The following is a 26,417-nucleotide window of genomic DNA, read 5'->3' as shown; positions in this document are numbered from 1 at the left end:
CTCGCAAAGGTTTCTTATAGGGTTTGTTTGTTTCTCTGGACAACAAACCGATGCCAGGAAAGTAAGAAAGGGCTGCCACAAAATTCTTCAAGGTCAGGGAATTTTATTTTGAGTCAGGAAAAAGAAGAAACGGTTGGAAGAAATACTCCAGGTCAATGTGATCTCTGCGATGCTTTTTCTTTTGGAATTGGAGGTTGGGGGCTGCAACTATATCTGACATTTGGCATTTTTTGGTCAGGAAAATTTGATTTTTATCAAGGAAAAGACGGAATTTTGAAAAATGATATCTGTGGCAACCATGTTAAATGGTCACGGTAAAATCAGAGGAGAACTAATGAAATAGACAAATTTAGCGAAAGAAAAGAACCCGACAGACTCCAAATCTCAATTTGTTTTAATATATAAATAAACAATATAACTACATCTTTGTACAGCTCACATGGTTCACAATGCAAAAATATACCTAATTCGGCGATAAATTACTTTGAAAGGCACCAAGTTCATGAGGTTGTTGTTTTGCAATATTGAGATGGCACATCATAAATTGCACTGCGCGGACAGTTTTGTGCAATAAAACGTTTTTTTCTGCAATGTAGGAAGCAAGGTGTACTCGGATGTCACGTTGCAGCGAGATTAGATAAGTCAAGAGTAAATCGGTCTACGTTGAACGGTTTATAGAGTCTATCTGGAGCCAGTAAGCTTTCCAGGGCTGTTCGTTTGTCGCAATGGTCAAGAATCCATAGAAGCCGCTCCTAAAAATAAGAAAATAAAACAGCTTTGATAAAATACTCCCCCTGATCTGTTCACTTAAGTAACACGATACAGACGCCAAGTCTGGTTTTGTGAGTAAAAATATACGTTCTGATTCGCAAATTCTCAAGGAAACACTCTGAATTTTGTGGTAGCTTTGTTAACAGAATTCAAAATATACTAAAAAAGCTACGCTTTATATCCCCCAAAAATGTTCAACATGTAACCATCAAAGATAGCCAAATGGGTAGTTATGTCCGGTCAGAGCCGCTGTGTTGTGTTTTTGGGCAAGACTCTTAACTCTCACAGTGCGTCCCTCCACCCAGGGGCATAAATGGGTACCAGTACATTTTTGATCGGTATTTTTTTGGGGAAGTAAAAAACTAGTGATGGATTAGCATCCTATCCAGGGAGAGAAGCAATGCTTTTCATCCCTCCATGCTACAGATATTGGAATGATGCTCTAGCACGGAAGAGGTAAGGTAAAGGTAAAGTCTGTGTCCGAGCCAAGTGGCCCATACAGCCGGAGCTTATCCCGGTAAGCGACTAGGAGTATTGCTACTTCCCTCTGGATGGCATGTTAGTCTATCGCAGGGTTACCCCCCCCCCCCCCCTTAGCAGTAAATTCGTCGGTACCCATGTATACACCTGGGTGGAGAGAGGCACTGTGAGAGTAAATTCTCTTGCCTATGAACACAACGCAGCGCCCCGACTAAGCCTCGAACCCGGGCCGTTCGACTCGGAGTCGAGCGCACTAACCATTAGGCCACCACGCCTCACAGCACGGAAGAGGTACCTGACATTAAAAGGAACAGAAAAGGAAAATAGCTGTACATTAATATTTCGAAACTAAGAAGACAGCAGACTGACCTTTTCTCTTTCGTCGTTACCCCAGATGTACGGTGGCAGTTCAGTTGAATTTAATATTGGGAATACACTGTCCATGTAAACCTCCCTGAAAAATCTCCGCATGTGTGCTCCATCTCTCTAAAAAAAAAACCACGAAACATGAAAAAAAAAAAAAGAAAAAACGAAATAAATTGGGACGGGTGCCCCGAGGCAGAAAATTAAGGGTGAGTTAAATGCAATGTAGTCACGGATTTAAGCTAAATTTAGGCATGGGAAATGACCATCAAATTCCTTGAAATATAAAAATAACCTCTTAAAATAGCGAAGGAACATTTCAATAACACACCAAATACAAAAGAAAGTACGGATGGTCAAAAGCAACGAAGATCGAAACGGATTGCGATATGGCCTTTTAAAATATTGCAATGTTGGGCTGAACAGCTTTCAAAGTTAATCTGTTTTGCTTATAACTGTTTTTATATCACCCGGGAGGCACATTTGGTTATAATGAAGCTATGGATTTGTCATTAAGATCCATGGAAGTAATTTCTTTGCAATCTTAAAGTTTCATAGCGAGTATTTTGCAAAATTTAATAAAATAAACTTAACTCAGCCGTGACACAGTCCCTTTATCATTTGACGGCAATTCGCCAATAGTTTGTCACAAAAAATGAGATTGATCACAACTTCAACTGATACTCATTTTCGAGGATCTCGTCGGAGGCTGACTTCACTATTTTACAGTACGACTTACCCGTTGAGATCGCTTTAGCTCTCGTTTGTTCTTTTCGTCCCAGCAACGCTGCAATAATAAGATATTTATCAAAATAAGCATAGTGCTGTGTAGGTGTTTAGTAGGTGGTAAAAAATGTTACATGTACGTTCACTCGTGTGATTGTATCAGATGCCTGATAAAGCGCGGTGAGAACTGGGGCGAGTCGCATCAAGAGAATGGGTACGAGTCCCCCAAGTCCCCCTCGTTTCTTGGAAGCCGATGAAAACCATTAAACATTACTAACATAAGTTACTTGTTGACGCTCGCATCCTTTACAATCACGTGGTTACCTTGAGAGCATCCATGACGTCACTAGTGTAAAGAATTTTAGGAAATGTAGATATCACTGGATCCATAATGAAACCTGAAACATGAAATAAAAACATCTCTAAAGTAAAAGGAGTTGCAAAAGGATTGTTTACTTTAAGCTTGGTAATTCAGTTTTTCTATATAAAGACTTTTATATTCTTGTTATTAGGAGTAAGGGTAAACAAGGTAAAGTCTGCACTCGAGCCTAGTTGCCCATCAGGCCGGAGCTTATCCCGGTTTCCGTGGCACGAAGCGACTAGAAGTATTTCTACTCCCCCTGGATGGGATACTAGTCCATCGCAGGGTTACCCCCAGCATTAAATTCGCCGGTTCCTATTTATACACCTGGGTGGAGAGAGGCACTATGAGAGTAAAGTGTCTTGCCTAAGAACACAACGCAGTGCCCCGGCCAGGGATCGAACCCAAACCGCTCGTTCCGGAGTCCGGCGCGCTAACCATTAGGCCACCGCCCTCCCTTATTAGAAGTTAGGATTCATGTTTCCCTCGGAGGAGATAAATGAAACGGAAAAATGGAATCAGAGGCCTGGGTGAGAGATTTGTATTTGCGCATGCACAGAGCAGTATAAAAATTACCTGCGACTTGTGAGTCGCGCCCTTCGTCCATTATAACCTCGGTCAGCAGTTGGCGGTACAATGAAATGAATTGTGCGTACATGTGACACGTTAATAAAGTGTCTGGTAACATGCTACAAAGAGAAGGAAAATAAAAATTTATCAGTTATTGCTCACTGATAGCAAATGGAAGAGTAAATCGAAAAACAAGATATTGAGATGACAACCTGGATGTCATTTTTACATACAAAGTCAAACAGTTTTGTTTAACCAAAAACCAAACATAGAACACAATTGTCGGACTTACTCGTATATATCCCTTTTTTGAACTGAAATAAGCTTCACTGTTAACCTCGGCTGGCGATTTGAACGCACAACTTGCTGAAAACGGCTGGTACTTGCTGAAACAATAAACAGAAACAATGACAGGACATGAAAGAAAAACCCTTGATACAAGAATTAATCGGCCCTTTCAAAGCGTCATTTTCCATAAAAAATTCTGCCTCATCTTCTGAGTGGTTTTCATTTACGCAGGGTAATTAAGCGCAAGTATGCCCAACAGATTATCCGAAGACTTAGAAACTCAAGCGCGGTCAAAATGAGCAAAACAATTTTGACCCTTGCCATTTTGTTTTCGTAGTGTTTGTTTGAATTTTTGTGATGGGCTTATGTCCATCTCATTTCTACGAACACTAACTTGTAATTGCTCCTGTGTTCGTATGCACCGATAGCATAATACAGACTTTACGTACTTTTTTATTCTTTGTATTTTCTGTACTTTCCCAGGTGTGAATTAGTGAAACAGAATTCTACGATATTTTAACAGGGCGTTAAGTTTCCCTGTTTACCTTTAGTTAATGGGATAACGAGAGAACACGTCATTACCTTTTAAACTGACCGAAGGATCCAAATCCACACCAGTGTCGAATGGAGTTCCTCCATTGAGTTGAAATTCATATGTCCTGTAAATAACAAGGAAAAAGTCAAGTAGAATTTGTGCCTAATGGTCAAACACACAAAGAAAATCAGTAAACGTAGATAAGTCTAACAGCCGCCGAGGCTTACATCTACATTTACATTTTATTTAGTCGGTAAAGTCGTAAGGAAGCTTAACTTCTGCTTCTTTAACATAAAGCGACTTTGAGTATTGCTACTCCCCATGGATGAGCTGCAAGTCCATCCTATATATCCACTACTGGATCGGATGATAATGCATCGTAGGGTTACCTCAAGCATTAAATTCACCGGTACCCATTTATGCACCTCAGTCCTGGGTGGAGAATGACACTGTTAGAGTTAAGTGTCTTGCCCAAGAACACAACGCAGTGCCCCGGTCAGGGCTCGAACCCGGACCGCTCGATCTGGAGTCCAGTGCACTAACCATTAGGCCCACATGCCTCCCTAGCTAGTAAGATCAACCTGGCACAAAAATAATAACGGCGCGTTTCACTTGACAATTTTGCCAGGCTTTTTTTAAAAATTTCATTGCCTTACTTGTTAGGTACGGGTGCTCCGTTTTCTTCAAACAGTCTCATCGAACACCAGCCACAAGCTACTTCGCTTTTCTCGCCCGTGGACTACAAAAAAATGCAAGGGAAGTAGGTTAAACTATGTGACTTTGCACTCTATATTGCATAGCTTAACTTTCAAATTTCAAATCAACAGATTTCTTAAAATAATAATTTACTGCAGTAAAAGAACATCAAAGCGATTATAATAAACGAAAAGGAAGGAAACACGATTTATTAACAAAAACATTTATATTAGAATGGTGTACATGTAGTTCAGAATTATTAAGCAGTTGAAGTCGTGTTCTCTGAGCTCCTAAGTGACCTGAGAAAAACAACAATTACTGGACAAAAACAGATCTATAGTTGGATGCATGCCGTTCAAGCAAATGTACTTATCATTGGCCAGGATTTCACATAAAATGACGTTTTAACAGTCAAAGCTTTCTAATTTGTGCGCTTGGCGATTCCTGCCAAAAATTAATATTTTAGCAAGAACCTCCAACCGCACAAACCAGTAAACGCCCATCCGGAGGGTCTTTGTCAGGTAACTGTGCTGTACCAACTTAAATAATAAATCAAAAGTGAAAAATACTCACCGCTCTTCTATAAAGCATGTTCAATTCAAAAAGAATAACTAGGAGAAAGAAACGAAGATCAGTAAAATCTTGATGCCAACATATAAATTCTCATAAATGGTTTTCTCAAATTTCTTGAAGCATCAGTTGAGAGAATTCCCCTTGTTGATCAGTTGATTTGACTAAAACAACAAAAGTACCATTTGATACTACAGTCAACCCTCACTATAACGGACACCGTCGGGACCGGCTCCAACTGTCCGTTTAAGAGAGGTGTCCGTCTTAAAGGGAGTTTACCTTTTTTATGTCCGTCTTATAGAGGTATCCGTTAAGAGAGAGTTGACTGTTTACTTAGTATCGCAAGGTTTTTCTTTTTACGTCCTGCCAGAGCTCACACAATTTTAAAGGGCGGGGTTTTGCGAGAATTGAAGAACTAACCTAGAAAACTACGTATTGCATCATCTGTGCTTGCTCTATCTTATCTAGACCGGACCACAAACTTCCAACCATTATTTAAATCATCAATGTTTTGCAACACTTAGATGTCAAGTGAGTAAATCCACTGGCGTTCTGAGTTAAATAACTTAGGTTTTAACGTTTGTCTAGCAAAAACGTTATCATTAATAAATCATGCACTTACCTAAAGAATCGTCATTAGAATTAATACGAGCGAGACACTCTGAATCAAACACGCTGGTGGCACACTACCAAGATAGAAACAAAACAAAAAATTTAGCCAATTAATGTCGTCAGTTATTTGCCTATAAGTTAACCTAGAGAAATGTTTTATCGATATAAGAAATAAAAACTATATGAATTACATCAGTACAGCATGTTTAGTGTAAGCGAAGTAAAAATGGGAGCTGTTACCTTCGGATTAAAATTCCATGTCGTCGGATCTTTGTCTGTCGTTGTTGCGCGGACTGAGTGAACATTACTAAGAGCCTGTTTAGAACAGAGGAAAGAGAGGAAATTGTTTTGTTTGCAATATACCAATTGGAGTACAATTGTGTGCGCCTTTATCTAGGGCCAATGTCACTTCAATCACCATTACATTTGCTAGTTTACCTGTTTTTTGCTGTTATCCCATATTACAATCCTCACATGTCGGCTGACAACTTCGATTCCTAACAAAGAAAACATAATAATTAGTTTAATAAGGTTTTGTCGATATCCGTTATTCAACAAAAACATGCATAGGAGGGTATTCAAGGACTATACAGTTAGCAACTGTAGCACTTGCTAAGACTTTGAAAAGTAAGCCAAATATAAAAAAATTCGAACTAATAAGTTGACACTGGCTAGAAATATTGTTTTTGGACGTTTCGGCCACTACTGTTGCCTTCTTCAGCAAGATAAAAATGCAAATGTTCAACGGCGTCCTGTTAAAATATGTAACGAAAGTGTGACAATAGCATTAAGTTTACAATAGCATTAAGAATTCATAGACTCATTAAGAATGCTCTAGATACTTTTGTTGCACTCGGAAAGTTCATTTAGTTTTTATCACACTTTCGTTACATATTTTAACAGGACGCCGTTGAACATTTGCATTTTTATCTTGCTGAAGAAGGCAACAGTAGTGGCCGAAACGTCCAAAAACAATATTTCTAGCCAGTGTCAACTTATTAATTCGAATTTTTTAACATGCCTGGCTACAACCCGGACATTTTTAAGACAAAATATCTAGACCAAAACATATTTTACTCTCTACTTCAATTTGTACCTTCCAAAAGACCAACCGGCAACCCCTAACGTCCTCGTAGTGGGAGGTTGGCAATGGAGTATGGGACTGCCCGCAAGGGTGAAATACAATGAGACCTGGTTCCCGGGCCGCTACGGTAGCCGTGAAGGCCTGGCAGCATGAACCCTGAACAAGCTGGTAAGTTTGCTGAGGACCTGTCACCATCTTAGAATTAGTTATTTTAAGTTATTCTTATTCACCGGGACTTCAACTCCTGTCCGTAATAACGGAGTGTCCGTAACAGCGAGGTGTCCGTAAGGCGGGAATTGACTGTATTGAGGATAATGACTTCAATTTAAAGGTAGTGTAAGAAATCGATTCATGAAATATTCGGAAATGTCAAAATCGATAACAAGATTCAATACCCTACCTGAACCTGATAAAGGTATCATTCTTGCACTCAACACTTGGAATATCCTGTTGCTCTTCGCTGTCCTAGGCCGTAACTGTGTGAAAACAACGTAACAACGCTAAGTTTAATGCAAGTAAAAATGAAATCAAAGCGCTGTTTTAAGTATTGCTTGTTGACGTTAAAGAAGTTTGTCCGATTCAATTCTTTGCGTTCAACCGAAAGAGCTACAATTTGCGAACAATGCTAACGTTGTGACGTCATCTAGGCGCAACAAAGACTCGTGGTGTTACTTTTTTAGCTTCGACTGAATTATTTTTAAAAAGCATAAAAGCGACCAAGCGCTTGCGTAGCTTAGAGGTGCGGATGAAAACCCGCAAGGCGTTCACTCAAATACAAGTTTTAAGACTAATTTCCCGGGTGGTTTGGGACCCATAAAGCTTTCTTATTTCGAAAGCTGTTTTTTCTTCCTCTCAATTACGCCGTTTTCTACGCGTTGGTTGAAAACAAGAGCATAGTCAAAGAGTTGGTAAACATCTCTAAGGATCTACTACATTTACGATCTTTCAGGGTCACTCGAGTTCCACAGGGTACCCAATTCATAGTTCGACATGCAGTGTACAATAATTATTCACCTGTTTGTTCACGGGATCCCACGTGATGTCTCTAAAGGCTACGTTAGATTGACTAAGCTTAGGCATCACCCAGGAACTAGTTTGCCAGTTTTCTATAAACGAAACAACGATCATGTTAGCCATGCAACATTAGACAATAACAAACTAAGATATTTGCAATATTAAAAAGAAAAAAATTCAATTTTACCAAGTTTAAATCCTCTGGTGTTAATAAAGTCCCAGTGTGCCCCACCCCCACTTGTATAGTCCCCTATATGACACAACACGCCCCTCCGGGCCGCCGCCACCCCCTCCTCTAACAGATGGTACCCCTTTCGTATACAATGTAGAAAGGGAATTAATCGCACGTGGATTAGTTATTTGAATGGAAGGGTTCAAAAGCTCTACCCAGCATGATCACTAATTTCGCCAACTACCAATTTCTCATCCGAACAGAATATAAATCAGTCAGTGAGAAGAATTGTATTTCGAGCAACTTGCCTTCTTTCGCCATTTTTCCGAGTGTAGTTGAACGAAATCCGCTGGGCATCGCGCCCATGGCTTTTAACACATCTGTGGCGCTAGTCTGGAGAGAGAAAATAATTTCCTTTATAAACAAAAACTGTTCGCTTGGAACAAGAGGATCAAATTTTAAACGGGAAGAATGGGCTTTTTATGGAAGTACTCTGCAATTTTCAGTGCAGGTTTATTTTTCTAACGAACAAACTGAAAGATTAAAGGTGGAAGTCAAGAGTGAGTGACATTTCGATTGTATTTTATAAATAAAATACCCTTAACTGTAAAAAATAAAATAATAATGAAAAAAGATAATATGTTTTGCTCGCACGATGGTCCCTTTTACGCGTAGGAACGTTCAAACAACTTTTATTTTAGTTCCTTGCCACGGAAACAAGATCTAGAGATAAGTTTTACTAAAATCAGAGCTGTCATTTCTTTCAAAAAGTCAAATCTATTTACACAAGAAACGGTTACGACAATACTTTGTTTTAAATGTCTGTTTTCACAGCTGCCTTCGATGAAAATTAAATCCTCTCTGCACTTCTTACAATTATCCTACAATATGGTAATTTAGACAAAAGACCATTAAAATCTCTACCACTTACAAAAAAAAAAATCATTTAAAATCGTTAACCACGCTTCAATATAATGCAAAGCGACAATCGACAATAGGTTTTTGCAAATGCAGATTTTGCGAGTTGCACTGAACAAATTCATTATTTTTCGATTTGAATTTGAAAGAACGTCTTGCCAGCCGCTTATATTTTAGTTTTCGCTTGATACAGATGAAGATATCGCTTCAGAAAAAAATACAATAAGCTATTGTATCAATAAGTTGTTTAAATTTATGACTACACTTAAAAAAACCGATTATTTAAAATAAAATAAATTGTCCGCGATCGTTTACATTGGCTTTCGTTTACTTTTCTTAATGGTCTTCGCAAAAATAAAAAATGGTAGTGGTAACTTTCCGTCTTACATGAGTTTACTGAGATTTGGTTCGGTTAAGGTTAAATTTAAGGTTACTTTAAAGTTACGGTTAGTTTCAGGATTAACGTGCTCTTATAGTCTGCGCGTAAGCACCAAAAGTAACGAAACTCACAGCAATATACATTTTGATCTGAAAATAATAATGTGACGATTTTCGTTTTCGCCGACGAAATGACGAACTTTTAGCAAAGTAGCATTTAAACAAAAATGTATTCTTTCGTTTTAGTTCGAAGGCCAAGCTATAAAAAGAATTATATTTAGAAAAAAATGATAATCAATATTCGCACCAAATCAAAACAAAGAAAAGGGAGATACGTGTACTTTTCATGTTACGTGAAAGCAATATAGCAACGCGACTCGCGTTGTAATACAAGAATAAAAAAAGCGAATGAAAACAATGATAGCGATGCTCCCTGTTTACGAAAAAAATAAACCCATTTGATTGCAAAGCGTGCACAGCGCTCCAGAAAAGCCAACTGAATTCACTCCGAAACTAGCAAGTACGTCTCTTAAATAAAATATCTCCGTTTGTGAGAGGATATCCTAAGACTTAGCCAAAACAACACAATTTAAAGGTGAAAATACCTCTGGGAAAGTACTAATTGTAGCACAATATGCCATTTTCAGTAGACAAAGATCAGCTACGAAGAGCGGAAACCAGAAATATTGTCCAGCAAAACAGGAAAGAGCAAAAATACCGTTGTGTTTTGAACGTGAGCGGCCGACAAGTTGACGTCACAATTGAAAATCTCGCGCGCATAATGAGCGCGAGCTCGAGATCTGGAAGTAAACTAGTCGTTAACGAAACAACTTCCGATTTACGCAGCCTTCGGAACATAAGACGGATGACTCCGAAAAACAAAGAAATATATTAGTTATTTTTTTGCCAAACTAATAGCATCAGGAACTGTAGACATTAGTTTGCTTTACACGAAAACTTGTATTTACTCGTATGTATCAGCTGCTGTAAATAAGGAGAAACGAAGCAATGAGGGTAGGGAGGATGGGGAAATGTTAGAGGAGTACACTTTTGAGTTTAGAGTCCGCTTCTCAAAGGTAACTAATAAAACTCAATAAAGTTTAAATTCCAAATTTTATTTTATACGGTGGCCCACAACAGTCACGGAAAAAGAAAAGCCTCACGGCAAAAAGAAAAACCTCGCGGCAAAAAGAAAAACCTCACGGCAAAAAGAAAAACCTCACGGCAAAAAGAAAAACCTCACGGCAAAAAGAAGAAACCTCGCGGCAAAAAGAAAAACCTCACGGCAAAAAGAAAAACCTCGCGGCAAAAAGAAAAACCTCGCGGCAAAACGAAAAACCTCACGGCAAAAAGAAAAACCTCACGGCAAAAGAAAAAACCTTACGGCAAAAAGAAAAACCTCACGGCAAAAAGAAAACTCCTCACGGCAAAAAGAAAAATAGGTCCGCACTGCGTACATGTATCTAGTGCTAAGCTTTATTGAGCTTTGTGCATTACTGTATTCCTCGGTCACGGTAGTGCATTTATTAGGATTTTGTCGGCATAGACTATAGGTGTAGAGGAAGGGTTAAAACTATCAAGCTTCAACAGTGTAGCGAAGGAATATTGGTAGAAGTTATAAACAGGTGCAAGGTGATCCAGGAAAGCCATCGATCTGCAGTAGACGTTGCATAATAGCTAGAGTCGCCTCATAGAAGCAACAAATTTCGCTGTTGCAAGTTGAAAAAAAATTGTTGCGAAAAGTAGAACTCGGTTCTACTTTGTGCAACCTGTTGCTTCAATTTGCGGCACTGAAATTTGTTGCAAGACAAGTTGAGCGCGCGGTAGAAATACGGGCAACAACTCGTTCAACTGGCAATGCAACAATGTTGCGCGACAAAATGAGGGTTTTTGTACCTCGTATTTCGCCGCCTTTAACCTATTAACAAATGGTTTACGCCACAACGTGCACTATTGAGTTATGGATGCACGAGGGAGGTTGCTAACCACTTAAGAAGCGCAAAGATCGTCCATCTCTAGCTTCTATGAGGCGACTCTAGCTATTATGCAACGTCTACTGCAGATGGCTTTCCTGGAGAAGAAGAGAAGTAGCCCGTTAAAGCGTCATTGTTTGTGGTCAGTAAGCTTGGTATACAGGTATTCTTAGGGCGCCGACTAACTTTGCTTTAGGTTGATACGAAGTTTGGAAGTATTTTCACTAATAAAACTGGATAAAAAAAACTTCTGAAGTGTCCGTTAATGATTTCAAAGTGTCCGTTGTCCGTCTTAGAGAGGTGTCCGTTTTATAGGGAGTTTGGTTACAGTAAAATGACTGACAAACGGCAGGGACCATCACCAGGTGTCCGTCTTATGAAGGTGTCCGTCTTATAGAGGTGTCCGTTAAGAGAGAGGTGACTGTAAAGCTTATCACTAGATACATGTACGCAGTGCGGACCTATTTTTCTTTTTGCCGTGAGGCTTTTCTTTTCGCCGTGAGGTTTTTCTTTTTGCCGTGAGGTTTTTCTTTTTGCCGCGAGGTTTTTCTTTTTGCCGTGAGGTTTTTCTTTTTGCCGCGAGGTTTCTTCTTTTTGCCGTGAGGTTTTTCTTTTTGCCGTGAGGTTTTTCTTTTTGCCGTGAGGCTTTTCTTTTTGCCGCGAGTCTTTTTCTTTTGCCGTGACAGTTGTGGGCCACCGTAATTTTATGTTATTGCGGGTTCTAAATCGAAGGTATACTCTGTTAGGAAGATGGAAAGTCAAAAAGTCTGTTTGCAAAAGCTTGCAACAAAATTTCTTAACGAGTACAGACTTGTTTTGTAGAGCTGAATACGAAACATCTAAGAAATATACGAACTAATAACGAATGGGTTAGCATTCTTTTGCCGGAAGAGCTCTCTTTTTATAAATATCAATTGTTTTCACCGGCGAGATCTCGATGCCGTGGAGTCGTCGACGAAAATAGTAATTCGCGTAGAAAATATATCAACAAAAGCAAAGTACATTTGTATAAAATAAGTACAATACCTCTTGAGTTGAACCTCTTGATAGACTTTTCCAAAGGTCTTTTCCGCTGAACACCCAGAAAAAACCAACAACATGGGTTCACAATTAGTTTGGTAAACCTGTCACTACAAATGTCTCAACGACACAAGAATTTTTGGACTTTTCATTCTTCATCTTAGCAATAATTTACGTCATTACAAATGCAAATCTGACGTACAAAAAGCAAAAAAAAAAAAATGGCTTTATAACGTAGAAAACGCCAAAGAAGTAAATATCAACCAAATATAAACAAGAATGGTTACGACTTCGAACGACAATTCTAAAAACAAAATTATCAAGACGCGCCGCTATGACGCAAGGAGAGCAAAGTCTGATCGCCTAAGACAAGTTTTGATTAAACATCACATTCTCAAAAGAACAAGTATAGAACTTTAAAAAAAAAAGTAAGGAGAATTTCATCCTGGGACTTGATCATTGATTTTTTCATCCTTGGGACTTTTACGAAGGGAGAAATGCAACCAAAGAAAACCACAGAATTTTTACAAAATGTCACTAAAACAAGTGGTGTAATTTTGGCTTTAGAAACTGAGGTTTAACAAATGGCTTAGACGTTTAAGATCTGAGTTTACCTTCTTTGTCTTGGAAGCTCGGGAACTTTGTCTGCTTTCTCTGCGATTAAAATAGAAACAAATGCATTAAACGAAGTATTTAACGCTTAGTTCTTCCCTTATCCGATGCTTGTTGATTGCAAAAGAATTAAAAAAGAACCTAAAAGTTAGACTCATTTCTAAAACGCAAGGGAGTTCATCTTGTTTCCCAACTAGGTTATCTGCATCCGGAGCTATAAGCGCGGGAAAACGCCTGCACGCCAAGTGAAGATTGTCCCTGATTGGTTAAAGAAGGACAGCTTCGCTACGGTAATTGGTTACAGTACGCTGCGCGAATTCTGCCAACCAATCACAGTGTACCGCGAACGAAACACGAAAGCAAACACATTTCAATTTTCAATTTTTTCGCATCAAGCGAATACCTTTGCTTTTTACAGTGGAATCCTCTTCATCCAATTTTTCCGGCGAGGTTTCTTCTTCCTCTTCGATGATCTAATCAAAACAAAAAGATTTTAAAACGCAAGCCTTGAGTCAAACAGCAGGACACAAATTATTATCATCATCATCATCATCATTGGTGGTGATATTCTAGAAACAATTTCAGCAAAAATAAAAGAAAAAGGTCGAAAATAGGCTATTCGTTTACCATTTAATTATTCGACCGTATCAGACGTATCCGCGAAAAGTCCCTGTTATGGGCACAATCTTTTCATTCTTTTAGAAGTAAATATAAGCTTTGGAAACTTAACTCAAAAGCAATGGAAACGCCTCCACAATGATCACTAAGACTTATTAGTAGAAACTCAGTTGTGTTCTATTGGAAATCTGCGAATCTGATTGGTTCTCCCACTGATTTCTATTCGCCGATAGAAAACAGTCGCGCGCTCGCGTAGCTCTTTAAGCGGTAAATTTTCTTGATTTTTGTCTTCAAAGTGCACAATATTGTAGGTTTTGGACTGCAATCCTTTCGAGTTTCTACTAAAACAATTAGACTACTCGCCCTCGTTTTCTATGGGCGATAGTCAACTCGGCTGCGCCTCGTTGACTATTTGCTCATAGAAAACTTGGGCTCGTAGTCTAATTGTTAAATATAATTAAGGCAGTTACCTTAAGAAGAGTTTTAGGAACAACGCCTTGTTTTCCAGCTGCGTTTTCAGCTTCCCACCAGCCATCCTCACTAAAAATTTAAACCACGCAAAGGGAAAAAAAGAAAAGATTTTAAATATGTAATCAGAAACGTTCAACATTAAAAGCAGTTTCGTTAAACTATCCTAAACTATCCTATCCGTTCTACTATTCTTTTTTTTCAGACCGGGACAGAGAAACACTTCTTTCGACAAAATAGCACACAATGGCTCGTGTATCGTACTAAAATAGAAAAATCCTCTCTTTTAATCAGATCACGAAACAATCGTAAGCTACGTCATCTTAGACGGTCAGCGCGCGCGAGTACTTCTAAATTGTCCAATCGCGGACGACCTAATTGGCGCGCGTCCTTTGCGTGGCGGGAAGACTGAAAGAATCATTTTTGCTTTTTGTTATCTTTTGAAAGAGAGAGACACTTGCGATTTTTTTTGCGAGCTCGAGCGCGACAAAAATCGCATAAAAATCGCCTATGTAAACGGGTCTTTACGGAAACGAGACACAATTTTCTATTATTAAAATATTTAGCTTGTCGCAGAAGATGTCTGCATGTGAAGCAAGGGCATAACCATTAAAAACCACTAAAAAAATAATATGTTCCCATAGCTTACTACAATAACTACTGTACATGCTGTAGTAAAGTACCTCGTTTTGATAACTGTTAATATTTCTCCCTTCTTGAAGCTGAGATCGCCATCTTGTTCGCCTGTAAAATCACTCAGTGCCTCAACTTTGCGAACCTAAAAGGCGGAATTAACGAGAACAAATCAAAATAAACATCTTGGTAAATCTTCGCTAAAGGATTTTGCGATTCAGTTCTGAACTAATAAAAAATTAGCTCGAGCACTTGAGAAATTTTTTGAATTTTGTCACGTGAGCATAGCACCATGACGTCACATCGTGTTGCTTAGCAACGACAACTGCGGGCTCAGACAGTTTTCGGAGACAGCGCGTGCCTAAAATCTCCCCCTCATCTCCCCCCCCCCCCAAAAAAAAAAAAAAAAAAAATAAAAGCCGTGACCTTGAATTCTTGAAATAACACTAACCATAACTATGTTTGTCGTAGATTCCTCTTCACTCTCGTCGTCTTCATCATCATCATCATCGTCATCGTCTTCTTCATCTTCACCTTCATCTCCACTTATATAAAAGTAAATTAGACCGATAATAAAAGACTGTACAGATCGAATGAAGTAAGAATGCAGTATGCCAGTGTTCACTAATATTCGCTATACACGGCCGTTCTGACTGTATTTGCTAAAAGATAAAAAAGGGATTTTTTTGAAGGGAACTCCATTTTGCGTAAATATTTTTTGCTAACTTTCAGTGTGACCAGAGCAAAACGGATTTAACTTCAAGCTGCCTCAAGTGGTCTGGCATATTCCAATCCAGTCCCATTGCCATTTTCTTTCTTTTTTTTTTGGGGGGGGGGGGGGTTGATAGAGCGGTTTTTACTTGGGTGTCAAAACTGATTTGCGTTTGCTTTGGTGTTGCATTACTACGCTTAGTGATTGGTTTTTACTTGCGCCACATTCTCAACCAATCTGAAGAAAACCAAAACCAATCATGACTCATTCGCACCCGTTTTCCCGCGCTTCGTGCAGGCTACACGTATTTGCTTCGAGTTTTGATTGGTTCGCTGAATTGTTTCCAAGTGATTACTTTGGTTTGGATAAATAACGGCACTCAATTAAAAATCGCTCTATGCAAAATTCCTTGAAATCAACGGACAGTGAAAGTGAAAGTTTACATACATGTATAAAAAATATATATATTTATATATAATAAAAAACCAAAACAGAAAGAGCCGGGCGGTTGACATAGAGGCTTGGACAATTTAGGCTAGATTGTTTTTTTAATGCTCTGTCGGTCCATGATGCAGCTCCTTAAATGTTTATATTCAATCACTACACACCTCTCTGGTAAGTGAGTGCCATCATCAGCAGCTTTGTCAGAAAGCAAGTCGCTATTGGATGCAGCTACATCGCCTTCTTGCATCTTTCTGAAAAGTTGTAACGAAACAAACCAACATATACACAAGATCATCATTATCAGCTGTGAACTGATCTGAATTACATTAAATCTTCATTTGTCGACCCTCTTAACTAACGATAACCTGAAGTTGATTGCAAATTAAATAGTGCACTCTCAGAAAGAACCAACAAATGTAACACTTCTGGCAGTTTCAATCACCAAGAACGTAATCTTTCTTTCAGACTTCGAACACGTTTAATCTCCCCGGCGGAGGAGCGCGCGAGGAGGAACGTTGAGGTTAGCCCCGAGCTAGTAAGAGTTACAGTGCGACGCGCCTTACCGTGGCCACCAAACAAACTTTTAACAAGTATGCTTCCGTAATACTATTAATTGTTTGACGAACAAGTCTCCTTGCAAAGTTGAATACGATCAAATAGATCCTTGTTACATCGTTCTTATCAACAAAACGCAGTGAAAACGTAAAATTTTCCAAGATGACACTTGTATTAAAGTTTGTTGGGTGGCCACGGTAAGGCGCGTCGCACTGTAATAAGAAGTTTATTCTGTGGCCCTCTTTAACGCACTGTTGCCAGAGTTTTGCCAGACAGCCGGGCACTAACATCGCTCATAATGCTTGTAGCCGTAGGCATTACCGGAAAATCCGTCCCCGAATATTACCCAATCATAAGTCGCGCTATATTTTATTCTTAACAAAAAAGCCATATAATAAAGGGCGCGTAACCACTTTCAAAAAGCTAATATGATTCGCAGGACCGGACAGGACCTGAAACGAAAGGATTCTCGGAGAAGCATTTCACCCTTGAGGAAAGCCTGCAGATTCAGCTGCAAGAAAGCTACAGAGACGACTTCTGTCCGTCATCTTCTCTAAAACCACGATCACATTCAGCATTTCTCTAGGTGTTCCGTCCCGCCATATTTGTTTATTGTGACCCCCATCCCCCCTCACTCCAAATAATCCCATAAGCGCTCGCGTGGATGCTTTCGGCTCCAGGCCATCACTAGTTTTCAGTGAGCTACCTAGAAACAGCTTAAAGTCCCGGGTCGTACAAGTTTGCCGACGACTTTTCACTGGTCCTAAGGTTTTCGAAAACAAATTTAGGGCATTCATTTGAATTTCTGTCGGGAGCAAGAGTTCAGACAACAAACAAAAACAAAATGAAAACGTGTGTATGGATGAATCTAGCATAATTTGCAGCTATCTTACCTAAAGTAATCTTCCTCGACTTCATCGGGTTCGAGCTGTTCGGAAATTCTGTCCAGCTGGCTCTGCGAAATAGAAAAAAATAATTAAAACAAGTCAGCTATGCATGAAAAGTTTAAGAACGGGTTACCATTTCATATGACGGCACCTACTCCAGCAGAAACCCACTCGATTTAACATATTTCCTTAGCAACGCGTTTGTTTGTGTAGTAAATAGTCAGTTAACTGTTTGTCTGATCATACAATGCGCTGTGGTGTGATTAGTAAAACAATGTCAACACATGTCGTTTTATGTCTATTTTGCTTGTTTTCAATTGAGATTATTCAAAAGGGTTTTTTAATTTTGTGTTTTACTGAACCCGAGAAAGATTCTACATAATGTAAGATGGAATAAATGTGTTTTCGAGTTTGATTTCGTTTGCTTGACGAAAGAAGTAGAAAATTGTTGCTTTAGGTATAATTGCAGTCGCTAATAAAGAAAAATTCGTGCAACCCTCGATTAATTTATTTAACAGAGCAAACGCCCCCTCCGGGGATTAACATAAAAGAACAAAACTTTCACTCAGGCTAAAGAGGTATTATGACACCTCAGGGGCTTGCAAATCATAACACTGAACAGCTACCGTAAGAGTAAAACGTAAACATATTGCAAAGCACATGTGCAGTAAACTAAAAATAACAACGATGCGCTTTCATGGCCAAGTGATTTTTGAATTTTTTCTTTGAAAGCACATGGTTTTTGAAAGGTGTTTTCAAAAGCAGTTCTCGAAATTACCTGATATCGACATATATTATTGGGGTTTAAAAATATTGCTTTCGTGTTTTAGGGTGTAAATCTTTAGTGTTAGATCAAATCCCGATTGGCTTATAAACCTAACTAAAATCGAAACTATAGTCACTGTAATGAAAAATATTTTATCCAAGTTTTATCCTCAGTATTATGTACTTAGTAATATAAAAATTTTGTGTTAAAAAAGAAACAGTCGACATAGTGGTCGCTAACTGTTTTGCCGGAAAACGTAGTTTTAATTCGCAGGTAGAGTTCAAAATACTCGTATACTCGTTATATGAACTCAATCATTCGCAAATAATTTTACCGCTTAAAATAACGAATTCTGCAAACCTCATACGTGTGAAACAACGATTTTTGCATTATTCTTCGTTGTAGACGTAAAACAAGGATCAAATTCCAGCTGCGGTGCTCAGCGGTCACGATGTACCGTTGTTGAAATATAAAAGTACATCATTTACAAACGGTGTGTTATTTTACATGCCGTATTTACTGAAGAACATTGATGTCAGAAAATTACTGAAGCTTAAATTATTTGTTCCTGTTTGTGGTGACAAACTGAAGCACTCAGAAAACTTACACATGCAAATGTCTAGATAGTTCTTAAGTGGCATAAACTACGTACATGTAAATTTGCAGCTGCTGCTGCAAAAAAGGTTTCTAATGTAAGTTGCTCCAGGCAGTTTATAAACGTCGCTGCCTCCGTTTCTTAAATTTACATTTAGGGACGGACCATTAGAAATAACCCGGGGGGGGGGGGGGATTTTTCCGTGCACAGTAAATTATGTTTTAAGGCATACATGTACTTGTGTATAGGATTTTTTTTTTCTCCCTTGCAGGAATTTGTTTTTAGGCATAACCGTTTGCAGAATTTTTCTTTAGACAAGTCTCTTGAAACACTATCTCTGTCCCTTGAAACACTATCTCTGCATCAGTGTAAACACTGCAAACATTTTGGGGACTTGTTAGGGAGTCTTCTTAACTTTGAAGTTCAAATTGGTTTCCTTAGTTGGCCTGCCTATACATCTAAGAGTACAACACACGTGTCTCACCGCTGGAAGTAGTTTTCTGTGCTCAGTTGTAGAGAGATTTCCCACTCACATGTGATCTAGGACTGTGAAATACTCTGTTCTCAAAAGGGCAAGGGAACCGTTTTAGGATATTCTTCGACAGGTGATAAACAAACTGGACCTTTAATTAGTGAGGCAACAATTTTTTTTTCTGTCTTTTGTTTTCTCTTAGTCCTAGAGTACAGCTTTTGAAAACAACTTTCACACAAACATCCTGCGATTTTAGCAACTCTATACCATATTGACCACTGATGTATGGCCATACTTTTAATTTCTGTTGGTCTCCCAGCAACAAATAGTGGTCCAATTTTGTTAAAAATCACCATCCAAGTGTACTAAAGCAATGAACAAGTGATGTCATGAGAAACTTTAGATCTCAACTTGAAAAAGTCAGGCTGATTTTTTCACGTTTTGTCCTTGTTGACTGGAAAAAACGACCTAAAAATTATTATAGCCCCCTTCTTCCTTCAACAACAATTAGCTTTATTTCTCCATCTTGATGTACTACAATCATTGACAAAAGTGTTGAAACATAATTAATTTAAGCCCTATTTTATTGTTATTTGGACTTATTTCATCCTTTTGCCCCATTTTTCCAACCCCTGGCCTTCCCACTATCAATGTTGTAGCTTGTTTCTAGGAGCCCTTTGCTACAATTTTACAACATTGGATGGGGGAAGGGGGGTATTTTAGCAGACAGTCATGAATTTTTAAAACTAGTGGTAAATTTGCCATAATTACAGCAGAGGGAAGTCAATGTGTCAACTACATGTACTTTTGTCAAAGACTGTAGGTGCATTTCATGTATGAGAAGACCTATTCACCAATTTTTGTACTTTTTACCGAGAAGCATTAAAATCCCTGTGACAGTGTCTTTTTAAATCATAATGTCACAAAACCATTTTTTTCATAACTGAATGCCAAGTTGCTTGAAAAACCAAACACATTTTCTCCATGTCCCCCTAACAAACTATTCTAAGAAGTGCTCTAACCCTTACAGGCAAATACTACCCTGTCCCCAGCCCCTCCTCCCTATGCCTACTGGAAAATGCTGTAGTTAAGGAAATCCATACCCTCCCCATGGAAGGTCATAAGAAATTTTGAGAGGGATTTCAAGAATTTTAATAAAAAGTATGGGACTGACTGGAATTTCCAGAGGGGTGGGGGGATTCAAACCACAAAACCTTCCATGGGAGGGGTACAATTTTTTTTTTGGAATCAACACATTATTAATTTTATATGTAAGAAACAATTTTTCCTGCGTACCTTTAATTCCTCAAGCTTTTGTTGTTCTTTTCTTTTCTGTTCATTGAAATCTTGTAACGAGCCATTGTTGTCAGCCTGAAAATAATTATAATGAACATCAAGATGTTCACCGCTTGACACTTTTACCAAGCAAGAAATACACCTGTTCTCCTCGCTCCAAGGAAAATGAAATTGGACTGAGAATTTGGGAGTAAAATTGCAATGATCCACCAAGGAAATAGCCTGAGTATCAGGCTTTTCTAAAGGGGAAGGGAGAAAGGGTAGAAGCGCGAACGGAAAGAAAAGCCTGACACAGACGCTTTTATTCCAGTTTTCCACCCCCTCACGGCGTGATAAGCGTCAACCAATCAAATTCATTTCCGGTTGTCACTTGCGAAGCCGGACCAAGATATAACTGATAAGACACAATACATCTTGCAACAATATTTATTAATGCCGATCCCGGCATCAATAAAATGCAAGTAATCAACGTTTTCACGGAACATATATCTTGTCCTTACACGGCGAAAATTTCGAGAGTTTAAAGCATATCTTACAAATAGAATTGAGCAAAAACAAACTAGCAAAACATGTGGCAAAGAAGTGTGAAACAAACAGGAAACCACGCAGCGCAGACTAATGCAATGACCTCTAGACATTTCCTTGGCCACAATATTACGGCTCTATTTAATACATAATGCCTCTAAATAAAACAGTCCCCCTCAGAAAGAAGTGAGAAGCAAATTACGTCGAAAACCCGAATTTAACACAGAACGGCAAGGGTACAAATGTCACAAACGTTGGCCCGTCACCTTTATTTTGCTAAAACTCCGAGGACGTCTTTCCGTTTCACAAGCAGCTTTCGAGGCATAATTTCTGTCCTCTATTACGTCTAATTCCAGGAAAAACTGTAGAGCGCCTTTACGAGCCGTTTTGAAGTTGTCGCCTTCCATAAATACAATGAAATAACGCTGAACAACGTCGAGCGAAGTTTTCGTTCACTGTTCGTTCGCGTGGACATCAGTTCATAGAAGACGCCGTTATGAAATGTTTATTTCCGGTGGTGTGACGTACGTCAGGGCCCATTGTGAATTACCCAATCAGCGCCACATCCAGAATCTGGATGTTTGACATGACCCAATCAAAGCGTTTGTGTCAGGCCTTCCTCTCCTCTTTCCTTCCCTACCCTCCCCCGCTCCCCTTAAGAAGGCCTGATACTCAGGTTACCAAGGAAATGGAAATGACTTTTGATCAAATTATCAGGAGGTTAGAGAAATCATGGGTTCAGGAAATTGGGGTTCCACTGTATCTACTTGACAATGTATCAATAAAATAAATAAAGATGGTAAATACAGTATCTAGAGCAGTTTTCAATTGAGTGTTGTAAAACCAAAACCAATTAAGTAATTACTCCGGCCAATCACAAAGGACACAGACAATCCAGCGAACCAATCAAAACTCGAAGCAAATACATGTAGCTGGCACGATGCGCGGGAAAACGTGCGCGAGCGAGTTACGATTGGTTTTGGTTTTAGTTCTGATTGGCTGAGAAAGTGGCGCGAGATTTTTAAGCCAATCACTGAGTGTAGTAATGCAAAACCAAAGCAAACGCAATTTACTTTCGACACTCAAGTGAAAACCGCTCTATGAAGCTTGGTAAATAAGTAATAACAATGAAATGTTTCACGAGCGTGGGACAAAGAAAAAATCTGAGTCCTCGACAGGAATCCAACCCAACCCGTTGGCCATGGGTTTAATTCCCCTTGGGGACTCAGTTTTTTTTGTCCCACCCCCATGTCACATTTCATCTCACATGTATGTTTATCAATGTATAATAAGGAGAAATTAATTTGCACACTAGAAATATTAACAATTATTATTTTAAGTAATGCTGATCACTTGGCTGGAAACTTAAAGAATGTTCACCGATTTTACTGTGATCTAAACACTCAGAAGGGGCAAAATGTAAGGATTTGTGTGGAACACCAGCATTGTTTTACATTCAGATTTGGACACTGTATACCCCTCCTTCAAAAGTTATTTATTGGGCTAGGTTAAGGTTACATGTCCCAGGGGGGTACTCCGGCTTGTAAATGACGGGGATGATCGTCTTCCAACATTACCCAAAAAAATCCCTGGACCAAAAATAACCCCCCAAAAAATCCCTTGTCAAATTACCCCAAAATTGCCAGGAGGGGCAATAATATAACACAAAAAAACATAAAAATTTGAACGCTCGTGTTTGTTTATTTATCATACCATAAATATGCCAAGGCCGCACCAAGGCACTTTAGTTCGCTTTTAATACCCAAAAAAATCCCCTATTTAAATCAAGTCACCCAAAAAATTACTTGCTAAATTTTCCAACCCAAAAAAATCCTGGAATCAAAAATTTCAAACCCAAAAAAATCCTTCGATCATCCCCGTCATTTACAGGCCGGAGTACCCCCCCCCCCCCCCTGGGGCATTACTGCAATCAGAAAAGTGCCATTGCAGTACAGTTTATGTAATGCGAAAGTGACAGTCACCGTCAACGCAAAAATTTCATACCTTTGGGAGACTGGAGAGCTCACTTGACAGCGATTCAATTTCCGTCCTTAATTTGTCACAGCTAAGAGAAGAAATTATTTTAATCTCAAATGCATGAAAAATTCATCTTAACTGAAATATATCGAGAATTTTTTCCTGAGGGGTCAAAGTTGATTACAGTGTTAGAGACGGAGGTAAAAGAATTTTTTTAATGATTGTGAAATGGACAGATGTAAGAGAAATCTTGTGAACAAATGATTACAATGTGCGAAAAGTTTGACTTGTTTGTTTATAAATTTAATATCGGTAGAGCTTTAGCCATTATTGATTGGGCAAACAACAGAATCATCTCAGTTTCTCAAAATAAAAAATTACTATTCTTTCCTATTGGTCGTAAGATGGGTTGATCCTGAGAAAACTATTTGACAGTTACAAGTCTATTGAGACTGGTCAAACATTGGGAGGGACAGACAAAATGTTGTTTTTAAGTAGTTTTGAGCAAGTACATTTCAAATGGACTAGTGCATTTATTTATTTTTTTTAGTCTTTTTTTGTTTCATGTGAAACTGTAAACGCCGTATGTCAACTCCTCTGGAGTTGACATTGGGACGTTAGCACACCGGGCAGTTACACAAATTCATGATGCTGTTGCCACTTAACACCTGCATTTCTTTCTTTATGCTCAATGCATGCAAACCTGAAACACCCTGGAACATGACACTTGCTCAGAAAAGGCCAGAATAACTGGAAAATACTCTTGGGAACTTAATAGTTTAATAACCATTAAACCTGAAATCCCAGCCTTTAGCTAGCCTAATAAATGTTTTGGGTTGTTGGGTGGTTCTTGGGTAAACAAAACCATGAACTACATGTTTAGTGAGCTGCAAAAATTTGCTTTTGGTTTATAGCTCACATTCAGCTGTCACATTACATTCAACTCCTGTTGATCTTATTCCACAACAAGTTATTTAAAACAAATATCAACTGATTAAAACTCAGCAATCACATAAAAAAATCCATAAGTGCAAATCATTCTAAAAAGATTAAAGTTTAGACTTTACTTACTCATTATAATTTTGTTTTCTCTCTGGTGATGTTATTGATGATGACCCGTCCAGACGTGTGTAGAATTCATCAACCTTAAATGAAAATGAGAAAAAACGTATATGCATTTTATCACATTTATTGCAATGCTGATTGCGTTTAGCATAAGTTTATCCAAACATCCGATTCAAACAGGGCGATCGACAGATCGCATCAGCTGACTTACCTGTCTTGAAATGGAATTTATTCTCTTTTGCACGTATCCAAGGCTTCCTTTCTTCTTCGATTTTTCTACTTTATTACGAGACATTATAACAAGCTCTTTTTAGTCCATCGCTTACAAACGTTTGCTTAAAACCTGAAAAGAATCTCAGCGGTACTTCTCGCTTTTCTCGATCGAACTTTCCGCCATTTTTCAATGACGAATCATACCCAGGCTCCCCGCAAAAAGTCGAATGAGCAACCGCGCCTAAGATTCTCAAGCCCTCTCTTTTCTTTACCAAGAACTGCAAGAAATACCGCAAACCCGTTAACCAACGGTGAATTTGCTGTTAAGTTACGCCTATTGGAAAGACAATCTCACTGAGGATTTGAAGATTAGAATTTATGCAAGAATAGAGCCTTAACTGATATGATTCGCGCCTTTTCATTGGAATAAACTAATCGAGGGGCATGTAGAAGGGGGATGGGGGGGGGGGGGCGGGGATGGGTGAAAATGGGAGGGGTAGAGGGATAGGCTCATGCTTTCCCCGAATGAAACCTTCAAAGGTTTTTTTGTTTTGTTTTGTTTCTGCCACTCGGGTTCAATGTGCTCTAAATTTGCGGTCTAATGTGCCTTATCGAAAATGTTTGCCGTACTGAAGAAATTATTCAACATGACTCGAGCGTGGGACAAAGAAAAAATCTGAGTCCCCGAAGGGAATCGAACCCATGGCCTCCCAGATACCGGTTGGGCGCTCTAACCAACTGATAAATAATAAAGAAGTTATTCAACATGACTCGAGCGTCGTCGATTTTTATTATTTACTACACATTTGATAAAATCGACATTGCTGATCCTAGCAGTATGCAGCTGAGGACGCGTGTCACTTATCAACCTAGTAAAATGGCCCAGCTCACCACGAGTCTCTCGTAGCTCAGTTGGTTAGAGCGCCCAACCGGTATCTGGGAGGCCATGGGTTCGATTCCCGTCGGGGACTCAGATTTTTTCTTTGTCCCACGCTCGAGTCATGTTGAATAATTTCTTCACTGTTTATCACCGAGCTTGAAATTTACCATCTTTATTATTTACTGTTTGTCGTACTGTTTTGAAAAAAGTGCGCAGCAGGTTCCTGTATCCTAAAGAGGAATCGTCGATGTTAGGTACGAAGTGGCGTTTATGTTGATGATGACAAAGTCTTGCAGGCTACTTGGCCAAGGCTTGGTCGGTTTATGGTTGACATACCTCTTCATAACTCTTTCATGTTTCCGCTTGTCCGAAAACGACAAAACTGCCACATAGCCTTGGCAGTTCGATAGGTGCGACAAGAAAAGATAAAACGGAAAAGGCAACAAAGATTAGAATAACAAAAGAATTTTAATTATTAATATAAAAAAAAAAAAAAAAAAAAATTTGAAAAAAAAATTAAACAAATTTTGGCTTAACCTAACCCGCTATAACTCTATGAAGATAACTCTAACCGTCCCCGAATAACATCGACAAATTACAATGTTTAACTGTTTTTATTTTTTATTACAATGTAACATTACTCTGGACGCTACCTTTAACTACAGAAAAACGTCTCATACATTATTTTTAATGTAAATAACAGTAAAAATATTTCAAAACAAAACCAAACAGGCAAGTAGCGACATTGAAAATCTTGAACAAGATTAGTCTCAGGCGGGTTTGTTAGTGTGTGATGGCAATACAGTCAACTCTCTCTTAACGGACACCTCCATAAGACGGACACCTGGTGTTGGTCCCGTCCCTGCCGTTTTTCAGTCATTTTACAGTAATCTCCCTATAAGACGGACACCTCTTTAAGGAGGTCAGTTGGAGCTGGTTCCGATGTTGTCCGTTTTAGAGAGAGTTTGTTGTATACTACTAGTATAGAGCACAGGAAATGTATCAATCTCAGTTTAGGCTAAGAAACAAATGTTTTAAGTCGCACGACTATTGCTATCCGCGATAGAGACGTCTGAGCTGAAATTTAAGGACGTTCGCGCAAACATTTTCTACTCGATAGATTTTTTTAAAATTTTTATTGCGGCCAGGTTATAAGTAACTTGTTTCA

The 26,417-nt window shown here is 38.9% G+C and overlaps 1 protein-coding gene across 1 annotated transcript; it reads right to left on the bottom strand.

The window, feature by feature from the left end:
* Positions 1-376: 376 nt before the first annotated feature.
* Positions 377-24,569, bottom strand: LOC144631656 (nephrocystin-1-like). The gene is made up of 27 exons (XM_078490178.1): positions 24,368-24,569; positions 24,163-24,236; positions 23,119-23,179; positions 20,590-20,664; positions 17,467-17,528; positions 16,183-16,269; positions 15,314-15,407; positions 14,913-15,007; positions 14,232-14,301; positions 13,547-13,616; positions 13,146-13,185; positions 12,538-12,583; positions 8,551-8,635; positions 8,071-8,162; positions 7,457-7,532; positions 6,411-6,469; positions 6,213-6,287; positions 5,983-6,046; positions 5,364-5,401; positions 4,751-4,833; positions 4,142-4,218; positions 3,564-3,657; positions 3,278-3,390; positions 2,665-2,738; positions 2,354-2,401; positions 1,621-1,737; positions 377-752 (listed from the first exon to the last, which is right to left on the bottom strand). The coding sequence occupies exons 1-27, from the start codon at positions 24,449-24,451 to the stop codon at positions 618-620; spliced, it is 2,088 nt and encodes a 695-aa protein (XP_078346304.1). The 5' UTR covers positions 24,452-24,569; the 3' UTR covers positions 377-617.
* Between the last annotated feature and the right edge of the window lie 1,848 nt (positions 24,570-26,417).

This window comes from Oculina patagonica, chromosome 1 (assembly GCF_052425735.1).
Source record: "Oculina patagonica isolate OP01 chromosome 1, crgOcupat, whole genome shotgun sequence".
NCBI classification, from domain to species: domain Eukaryota; kingdom Metazoa; phylum Cnidaria; class Anthozoa; order Scleractinia; family Oculinidae; genus Oculina; species Oculina patagonica.
The sequence above is the reverse complement of the archived record's forward strand: the minus strand, read 5'-3'. Positions and strand labels throughout refer to the sequence as shown.

Coding starts and splice junctions, on each gene's coding strand:
- LOC144631656 (XM_078490178.1), bottom strand. CDS start 24,451: ATGTCTCGTAATAAAGTAGAAAAATCGAAGAAGAAAGGAAGCCTTGGA. Junction 20,665..23,118: donor AGCTCTCCAGTCTCCCAAAG/GTATGAAATTTT, acceptor AATTATTTTCAG/GCTGACAACAATGGCTCGTT. Junction 8,163..8,550: donor CGGAAAAATGGCGAAAGAAG/GCAAGTTGCTCG, acceptor TTTCGTTTATAG/AAAACTGGCAAACTAGTTCC.